The 10,462-nt window shown below is 41.1% G+C and overlaps 1 protein-coding gene across 1 annotated transcript; it reads right to left on the reverse strand.

The window, feature by feature from the left end:
* Positions 1 to 22: 22 nt before the first annotated feature.
* On the reverse strand, positions 23 to 10,203 carry Mettl2 (methyltransferase-like protein). The gene is made up of 8 exons (XM_037432209.2): positions 9,866 to 10,203; positions 8,175 to 8,266; positions 7,916 to 8,112; positions 6,824 to 6,873; positions 4,841 to 4,901; positions 3,177 to 3,313; positions 2,098 to 2,270; positions 23 to 650 (listed from the first exon to the last, which is right to left on the reverse strand). The coding sequence occupies exons 1-8, from the start codon at positions 9,943 to 9,945 to the stop codon at positions 502 to 504; spliced, it is 939 nt and encodes a 312-aa protein (XP_037288106.2). The 5' UTR covers positions 9,946 to 10,203; the 3' UTR covers positions 23 to 501.
* Between the last annotated feature and the right edge of the window lie 259 nt (positions 10,204 to 10,462).

Here is a 10,462-nt window from a genome sequence, read left to right on the forward strand (position 1 = left end):
AGCAGGATAAAACAAACCTGTCTAGAGCATTGACCATATCTTTATTTCACTAAAAAACAAAAAAGAATGCTCAAGCTTTTTTGTTTGCATATGTCATCAGAATCTAATGCAAAATGAGATGGCTCCGTACTACACAGATCTTAATCGAATAGGATTAGCTTGACTCTTGATTTGCATAAGCATCATTGGAGTCTACTCGGTTTAGCCATAAGTAATATTCTTTTTTTTAGCACGATGCTGAACTTGAAGTCTTCCATGGCCTTGGATGTAGCAGCTTCGCATTTAGGGGGTTTCGGGACCACCATAAATGTTTTCCTTTTTTTTTTGCTTCTAAGAAAGAAAGGATCTTATGCAGTTAAAAACGACGACAATATGCTGAATGAGTAGGTGTATTACACAAAATTTGTGTTCCTGTTTCTAAGTTCATGGAGATATATTGCAAAGGGTTATGAACAGAAACTCAGTTTTATCACACAGCAATGTGTTAACAATCACAGTTTGTCAGGAGGTGGCCTCTTTTTTTCTGTATCGAGCCTGTATCCACACTCGATACATGCGCAACAACTTTCCGCGGTTCACTTGCAGCCTACGATCCAGGTGGTTCTGCTCCTCTTCGAAGCCGCTTTTGGTAAACATCTTCGTCAATTCGTCTAGAATGTTGACAAAAAAAAAAAAAAACACACACACTAAACCACATTGACTCTTATACAATTTCCATCTTTCTTTTTCTTTTCTTACTCCAGTGAAATGCTTAGTACACAATTTTGCACATCACTGGCTTTTGCTAGCTGTGTCAACTAGAAAGAGCAAAATACATTGAGGTCGCTTTTTTGAAGGAACTGCAGTGTTTGATCGCTTTCTGCAAGCCATGTCAAAAGTTTTTTTTTTCTTTCCATGAAATGAACACAAAAATGAACTTGCACTATATTCTAGCCAGCGATTAGGTTCAATTGATATAAAAACAGAACATCAATATCTTCAGGATAAGTAAATACTACTACTTATTAATGACCATAAAATGAACAAAACATATTGCAACATTATTTCTGTTGCAATTGAATATCAAGCACATTGAAATAACATGCAAGCTTGATGCACTTACAGCCTTTTCATAAACGGCATAGAAAGGGTTAGTACTGTCAAGTATTGCATGCTAGCACAATATTGTTCAGTACTGCAAGGCACTGCGCTACGAAGAAGCAGAGGGGAAGTTGATTATGCTTCACTGAAATGTGTAAAAAAATTATTACAAAATGAGAATTAATGAGGTCTGAAAGATAATGCGTCGCTGGTAGGGGATGAACTCTCATCTTTAGCATTACGCACATGGCGCTTCACTGATACAGCTACTGCGACAGCTGTTCTCTAACCATATTTCTTGCACTTGTGTACGTGCACAAGTCCAATAGTGGACAGGGAGCATCCTTTCAAATGCGAATTTCATTTATTATTTGATTGCGGGAGTAGGCAACCGGCCAACAAGCTGTGATGTGTTGCAGAACAGTTATGCTGGCCTTATTTACTTGCTTTCTTCTGTTGTTATAACTTTATATAGAACTGTAAACAAAGTATTGTGCAGGCTATCTAAAAAATTATGCCCTAAAAGGTGTTGCTCAAGTGAAAAGCGTTGGGCCAGTTGGAGTTGTATAATGATAGGGGAAAACTGCGCCTATACAACAAGGACTGGGAAAAAACAAGTGTCCTTCATTTTGTAAACTCGTCGTAGAAGCGCTACTTTTCCCTTTCATTCTAAAAGCTGTAACTTCATTTACATATAGTGTTTTGTAGAAATACTGATAGCTCTTGAGACAAATGTAATAGACATCTATTCCGATAGAACCCTGTATTTAAAAATGGAAGTAAAATTAATAAGTGAATGCTGAAAAATTCTCGTACCATTATCTACGAGTGCTCGTTTAATCAAAATTGGAATTCAGATTATTCTTACTAATGTGACTCGGTTCTTAATCTCATATTTGCTAAATAGACCAAACACACAATGCCTGTAATCTGAAATGTGTGCACTGCTGTTTTGTTTCTTTTTTTTTCTGTTGTCACTTTTATCATTCACTTTAAAAGGAAACCAGAGATTGTTACCTTGAGTGAAGAAATACACTCTGGTTCCATCGCCGCGGGCATAGAAGTTGTCCTCGATGCATCGGCCGTTCTTGAATCTCAGCTGAGCCATGTCGTAGCGACCGTAATCTCTGAAGATCACCTTTCCTCCCGGCTTAAGATATTGAGCCACTGAGTCTATCACGTGTTGCATCCTAGAGATGAATGCAAAGAATGAATTACCAAAAATGGAGTGTTGTAACAGGGAGGGCTACATGATAGTCTGAATGCATTCAAATGCCTTTATGAGACGGGGCTTGGGAGTTCAAGATACTTCATTCTTTGGGTCGCTTTGTTGTAAAGGTTGCGCACAGTAACACTCTCAATGGAGCAGGGACATAAAGAAACCTTCGTTACACGTGTAATTTTATTGCAGAGGCATTTCACTATACCACTACAGCTGAAATAGTAAAAGACATGGTACTTCAAAGCATATGCAGGATCTGTCATGTTTATTAAATTAATAGTATAATACAGTTTAGAGATAAAAATACAGAAGCAGGTTTTGGGCAGAAGCCTATCAAAATTAGAAGACTACAATTGTATACAGCAAGCTTAGTTGTATCAGAAAACTGAGATATAATGCAGAGTGTGGCAGATAATGTAGAAACTGTAAACTGTTCCGGTAAACAAATATTAAATGACAGTTTAATATTTTACAGAATCGGTGCTTTAATTGTACTAAGTATGAACAGTGCATCGTGAAAGGTAGAAGAGCGGTAGAAATTGCACATGAAATGAAAAATTACGCACCATAGCTTTGTGTGAATGCTTGCGTGTGCGTGTCTATCGGTGGTCAGTTTATTTCCACTGAAGTGGAACAACTATACAAAACATGTGATAGTATGACAATTAGAAATACAAAATTTAACATTACAGCTGCTGCATGCACTTCCACAACTTTTATTGTGTTTTACTGCAGGAGCTCTGTACAGTGGTGGTCAAAATTTTGCGGACCACGGGAGCGCGTGTCGAACGGAACTGCTGCTCCTTTCGACGTTAGCCTTAGAAAAACGAGAGCGCCCACTGCCAAAGTAGTACTGCAGGTTAGTGTCACTTGCCTGTCGGGGCTGATGGCACTAAGGACGAAAATGAGCATCACATAGTCCAAGCTTTCCTCGGGGAAAGGCACATCCCACGTCTTGGTCACGTCGCAGACAAAAGCGTGGCAGCGCTTTTCATCGTAGTCCTTGTGTTCCTGGACAGTTCGGAATAGAAAATGGAGCACTGTGTGTAAGCTTTAGAGCAACATTTAATTTCAGTCATGGCAATGATGAAAGAAAGACTACTGTTTGTCGCTAGCTTTTTTTTTTTTTTCAAAAGAATAAATTACTGTGTGCATAGTTGACTACAAATTACATCAGGAAGCTGCAACAGAAATGAATGAGTATCATCATGCTAGGACATCTCAGTAACAGAAAACACGTAAAGTGCTACTGGAAGCAGAGAGAATCATGACTCGCTAGTTTTTTGTACGAACAGTAAAGTACTGTGCAGTAGTCAAATAAAGCAAGAACAGTTTCCAGAAGGGAAAAAAGCACGACGGATGATTAGGAGTGAAAAGTTTAACTTTTGGAAGAACTCCAGTTGAACAGTGAAGTACAGGCAATTTGATATGAAACCGTAATGGTATCATGGTGTAGGTAAAACGCTAAACGTGATTGGCTTTGCTGCTGTGAACGAACGACGATTTTGCCAGATATACGTATGTAAATGTTGAAAGTGAAATACCGCAAGGTGTAGCTGGAGTCATTTAAATACTGCATAGACAAACAAATGAGATCACTGAATTGTTTTCGACAGCTTACTTGGTAATTTTTTTTTCTAGATGTACCTGGCAAAGGTTTCTCAAGTTTCAAGTTTCAAGTTTATTCAACAACGATGTCAGTTTACAGAAAAGTGCGTACAGGATTGGTAATACACACAAGGAGCCCCAAAGTTGGAAACTGTCAGGGGGGCTCCCATACATGATGTTAACGGGAGAAAAAACAAAATATACAACATTCAGTTGTTACGGTATCTTCAGTAAGAAAAAAAAAAAGCACAGTGCGAAAAAACGAAAGTAGAAAATACATATATGTTTAGCAAGGCAAAAAAGAAAACTCTGAAGAACAAACAAGCGCAAGTTATAATACAAAACGTAAGGACAATATAACATGTAGCAATTGTTATCGCTACATTAAAAAGCAGTTGCTAAGATGAAGACAACTGTTGCAAAAAATATTTCTTTACTTGGTTTTTGAATGCATGTTCTATGATGTGCAAAATAAACTAATGCATGTTCTATGATGCAACATAGAACATGCATTAGTTCTATGTTGCAGGTTCTACAATTTTAAGTGTGGTAGCCCCGTTATCAAGGTTTTCAAATCAATGAGTTACGAGAGTAGTAGGTTAGTAACATGTTCCTGAGAAGTTAAAATTGGTGGCAGCAACATAGTCACCATGTAGACATATGTATCTGAAGAGTTTAAAGGAGTGTTGTTTCGACAAACAGTTGCTCTTGATCACGCAAGTTGAAACAGGTGTGACAGAAGTGTGCCTGCATGCAAGTTGAAACACGCAAGTTGAAACACGCATGCAAGTGATCACGCAAGTTGAAACAGGTGTGACAGAAGTGGTACGCCTGCATGCGGTACGCCTGCGTACCGCTGCAGGCGTACCGCTGCATGCGTACCGCTGCATGCGTTTCTACTGGGTTAATTTTAAAAATGTGCATAGTTACCTTCAGAACAGAAACTGCTGTAGGTGAGAAGTCGCAGCCATACACAAACAAGCCCGGGTCCCTGCACATGTAACAAAAAGTGGTTTAAATTTTCAATTTCAATGCTAGTTGGCCATTAGACAGAACCATTAGTGTGAGACTAAGCAACACACAATGAAGTCACCGGTAATCTTATTACCTCAATCTGCAAAGAGTTGATAGGTAAAGCAACTTGGGACAGGACAAAGCAGAGAGACTCCACAGTTGATTAAAGGAGCACTGACATCAAATTTACTCATGCCAAGATTTTTGCGTCAGCGAGTAGCTATAGACCCCGTAGCAGTGATTTGGGACCTAAAACGCAACTGAGGGATGAATAACTATCATTTTTATTTATTTATATCACTGGTATCTAGCACTATTCAAAACGGTCGGCAATCCCACCATATTTAGCGCTGGAAGCACCAGCAGTGGCGCTACCTCGCGGTAACCTCCAGATCACGCCACAGCTGGCCACTTCTCCACAGAAAAGATTGACGTCAGACTCAGCTGCTCCGCATACATTTTGTCTGCTAGGCAGACACATTCAGTCATGCCTTGTCACCTGCATTGCTGTCGTCGCCGTACAAAGTGTCAACTCGGGTCAAATACGATAGTCTGGAGCTTGGAATCTCCATGATTCGTGACGTCGCGAATTATTTTTGCTTCGATCGACCTTTTGCACAACAGTGATTCCGAAATGGACGCTGTTCCAAGCAGCAATGCAGAGGTGCCCGAAGATGCACGCTTCAGCCATGTTCGCTCGTGTGTCTCAGTTAGCTATATTGGCGTGTTTTGGCGTGCAAAGCATTCATGTATACGCAGAGGGGTCAATGCAATATAGCTATCGCGAATGAGCATCAGCGGAGAAATAGAATAGGTTTTTTGCTTGCCAGCTTCTTTTTTGCGCCTTCAGAAGGCCCCACTTATACAGCCTCTCGGGGTTAACATGGTATTACCACTTTTACATGGACGCAAAGTCTACAGATGAACTAAAATTCAACGATACCTGCGTGTTACTTGTTAGCGATGATATCTGACTATACGCTGTTCCACTTTTGATAGCTTGTGGTCGTGTTGATGTGTAACACATACCTGATATGAAAAGACACCCTCATTGCGCTTAACCGTGCTTCGAACTAGACGACTGCAACTCGCAACGATTCCCCGGCTTGCTGACCAACAAGCACAGGTTTAATCATGCTCTTTTCTTTTGCTGTTCTTTTATAGGTGGTTTTTATCTTGCTGATTGCACGAAATCATTCAAACCGGTGCGCGAAGATCAGACGTGACGGGCGAGTGCGTTTCTGCGCTTCGGCACCAGTCGGCACCACGATAAGAACACTCGGATCGTACACGTCATCGCTACTAGGACATCGTCACTCAGGATGGTATTTGTGGAATGTATCACACCGAACACGTAGCACTAGTGTCAATGTCGCAGGGCAGTCTATTTTCCGTTTTTTTCTCCTTAGCTTTTCTACGCTGTTTGACATTGAATCAAAATAACTGCCACGCGACGGATGCCATTCAAATTTGGCCAAGAAGACCTATGCATACCGAGCGATCGAACGATGGGCACATCTCGATTTTGAAATTTGATGTCAGTGCTCCTTTAAAATAGGCTCATACACTCAAACCTCGATATAACGATCCTGAATATAACGATGTAAATGAAAAATAGTCTTGCAATAGATATTAGTGTTATGAATAAACCTTTACAATGAATTTCCAGTTATAACTAACCTATTTTGAATATGCAAGTGTTGTTATGAGGTTTGAGTGCAGTAATGTTTCAGAGACCACAGAGAGGATGGCTAACATTTCTTGTGATGTGCTACCTTGTAACTACTTCAAGCTGCCCCGACAAAGACATAGGTACTGAAGGAACTTGTACAAGGTAGTGCAGTTCCCCCAAAATGCCTCAACACTCCAGGAGTCCACTCGTTAAAAATGCTGACTGACCTGTTCACTTCCAGTATGGGGAACACTGTATTTCCCACACCACAGCCAATCTAGAAGAAAAAAAAAAAAATGAATGTTTCATTAACGTCTCGATCAACTTGTCATAATGTATGGCAATTCAGTGAAAGTTTACGCAGACATAGCCCAAATAAGGCACACAAAATCTAATAAACTAGCCAAGATATTGTGTTACACAATGCATGTGTGTGTGCGTGGTGTAGGTACTGAAGCAACATAAAAAAATCCTCTAAAATGTATGTGCTTCTTACTACATTATGTATGTCGCACTTTTATTATATTTATGCTAATGATAGATTGAAAAATCACTGTGACGTTAGTCTGGCATGGGGAGGTTGTTTCTGAAAACCTAGCAACTTCTTCCCCCCATCCACCCCCTTTTTTTTTACCATCCATACTTTGAGAAATTCGTATTTTTTAATGCTGAAAGTACAAGGAGGCAGAGTCCGTAAGAGTACTTGAACGTTGTACTAAGGCACTGAGAACCATACAGAATTGAAGAGTTTACGAGCTATCGCATGTCGATGCAGCACGGATGCTACAAAATGACTTTATGACTGCCATCAGACCATAATCAAAACTGGTTGCTTTGGTGCAGGTGAACTGGCTGAATCAACAGATAGTGTGCCCATAGTCTAACGAATGTGAAACTTCTGTGCATCACCATGCCAGAATAAAAGTCCAAGAGGTGACAGAACATTAATGCATGCTGGCTATAAACCTCCTGAAAGGTTCTCATTTCAATAGACTGTTACACGCCAGTCCTGTTTAGGTTAACATGTCTGAATGCACCAGTTATTGCTAATAGTCTTTAGATGTGCCAGCGCATTTGTGCGTCTTTTTCATGTCATTGTATTTTCGGACCGTTATTCATTCACTAGAAGTCGAATCCACCTAAACCACTAACAAGCCCTAATAGTCTTTGCACATAGACACGCTAACGCTTCGTCTTTTCTAGTGCTGGTTTGCATGGAGAGGTTGGGGTACTAAATGAATGTGGTGTGTTTGGTGGCCTCTGCTTCCGTGATATGCTAGTTGATGCACTTTCAAAAACGCAGATGTGCTTTGACAAACCTCGAGAATCCTTAGTGAAGCTTCCTTGCCTGGGTATTCCTCCGTGCTGTCGTCCTGCGGTGCATCCTTGGCAGAAGCGTTTCCGGGCAGCAGCTCGGGAAACTCCACAAACAGCCAGTGCCTGTCCTTGAAGAATCGGTTGCTGTGAATGCCGTAGAACTTGTCCCAGTATTGTGCTGCTTCAGCTTCATATTGGTCTGTTGAGGAACACGAAGCGTATCAGTTTCATAGCTTTTTGCAGATGAGCAATGACTCTTACCCCTAACGGCTGGTTCCACTCTGATGACTGAGTTCTCGTCCACCTTTTCTTTGGCAGCTTTCAGCTGCTCTTCTGTCCAGCAGATGTCGTCCCTGTGTAAGCATGGTTTAGATTGATGTACACTAAGCGTCAACATATCTTGACATTGGAGCAGAGGCGAGAATTTCACACATTCGCATTGCTCCGCAATCGGTACGGCAGCTGGCGTCTGATTTCGATTTTGCTCGTTCACGTTAGTGAGCGTATTTTGAAAAACACGAAAAATATCAACAAGAAAGAAATTTCAATGGTTCAGTGTACATCTCAGTCTTACTACGAACGTATTTTCTTGAAGAACTAAAGGGCACGTTTGCAGTCGCATGCAGACCTACTAGTTCACGAACGCCATGTTTATTTTAAAAAACAAGTGTGCTTTTTTTTGGTGCTGTCCAAAAAAAGTAAAGGAAGGCATTCTTGCAAATTGAACAAGTATTTTATCTACACCTTCCTGGAGCTGTTTGAGTCTCATAATAAATAAAGAAGCATTGATTTCAGGAAGGAAAATCTAAATCTATCAGTAAGCTTAAGTACTATTTCTTGATGTGGCAACAGGCATGTGCTGTGGTTCTGTAGCTTTCACAGTGCTGTCAAGAAATGTCGTCGAGATTAACGCAAGACCACAAGGCGAGTTTAGCACACTAATCGCAGTTCTACAATGAAGAATAGCAAATTGTCCATTTCATCTTTGTCTATACACTAAGATGCCACCAAAGTTTGTCAACCAACACACCCCTACATTTCAAAAACATTGGTGCAACACTTCTTTATTATTATTATTTTTTCTTTGCTTCTGAAGATGTGTAGGCAGAGCAGGTGATATTGTAATCTTGTTTTTCAATAGCACGGCTCAGTTTGAGCCTGCAGGGTAGAGACTATAACTAGTAAAGAAGTGACAGGCTACAGGATAAGCACAAACCTTTAGCTTCTCATTTCCTTCCCTACTATTAACGAGATTGTGGTGCACTAATTCGGCTACTCTGCAATAACAGCAGCGATAGCGAAACATTAGGGGTGACAGGTGAGGTTTGTGAAGTTGGATATGTTCATATTTTGCCCTCCAACAGCGGGCACGAGCCGAACTCTTTTCTCTACCTGTTTCAACCTCTCCCTTTCCGTTCCCCGTGTAGGGTAGCAAACCGGCTTTCCTGGTCTGGTTTCTCCTCCCTGCCTTCTTTACCGTTCCTTGGCCGTGTGTCGTAGATAGAAAAGTATCATCACCACACGTAGGCACGCACGCAATCGCTGCTCAAGCATTCTGTACAGATGGTAAACAAGAGAAAGCTTGGACGTGCCCACCAGCTACGCTGTGACCCAGCCTTGCACGATTTAATGCAAATTGCACTAATTTTATTGAGGTGTTTCGCACAATGCATTGCAGAGAAGCAGGCTTCCTCTCGCCACAACGACGAAAGCTTTCAATCGTCCTTCATTTTGCGTCAGTGGCGCTGCCAAACGCGAATTATTTCTACTGATCAGAGCTGCGCGCCGTATTGATGCGGACCTGTATGTCGTGTGACATAACAGTAATCACAAGACAGACGAAGACCCCACGCGGAGACTTCGTTTGTGCGCACGTTTACAGAGAACGTAAAGTTGGTCATCAAGCGACATGAAACGCGAGGACAAAAAAACAGAAGCGAAACAGAACTTACCAAGCATTGTGTTCGAATACTCGGCTGTCATCGTCTAGATAGCGTTGGCCGAACTGGGGTCGTTTGTCAGTTTCACTCATCGTGTTTGATGGGTGCGGAGCGCGTGAACTTGTATGGTTAGCGTGAGTGTTGGATTTTGGAGCAATGTCACCAAACGGCGCGGTCAAACGATGATCGAGTCAAGCATTGTTCAGGATGATTCACGAGGTTCCACAGACGAAAAAATTCTCCCGTTCGTGAGGCGGAAATTGACTCAAACGCGGATGCTGTCTAGATCAAAACGCGCGATACATATTATGTAATGTTCATAGAGGCTGCCATTTTGCTGTCGATACCGCTTAACGTTCTTGCAGTGAGTGAGACCATTTTTTATTTCTCTATGGTGAGACCAAGGTTCCCAAAATATTTATACTTGAAGTCCTTCATTTTTGTGAATGCCTTTTGCTTGCCTGAAACAATTATTAAAACAAAGCTTTAAGAGACAGAGTGTGATAGTGTAGAAGTCTGATTTCTTGTGATTGTTCTTCCTAATAAACTGACACAAATCTGAAAGGCTATACAGGCTGTAATAGATGTTATGTCTTGTTCATTACTTAT

The sequence above is a fragment of the Rhipicephalus microplus genome, chromosome 10 (assembly GCF_043290135.1).
Source record: "Rhipicephalus microplus isolate Deutch F79 chromosome 10, USDA_Rmic, whole genome shotgun sequence".
NCBI lineage: Eukaryota > Metazoa > Arthropoda > Arachnida > Ixodida > Ixodidae > Rhipicephalus > Rhipicephalus microplus.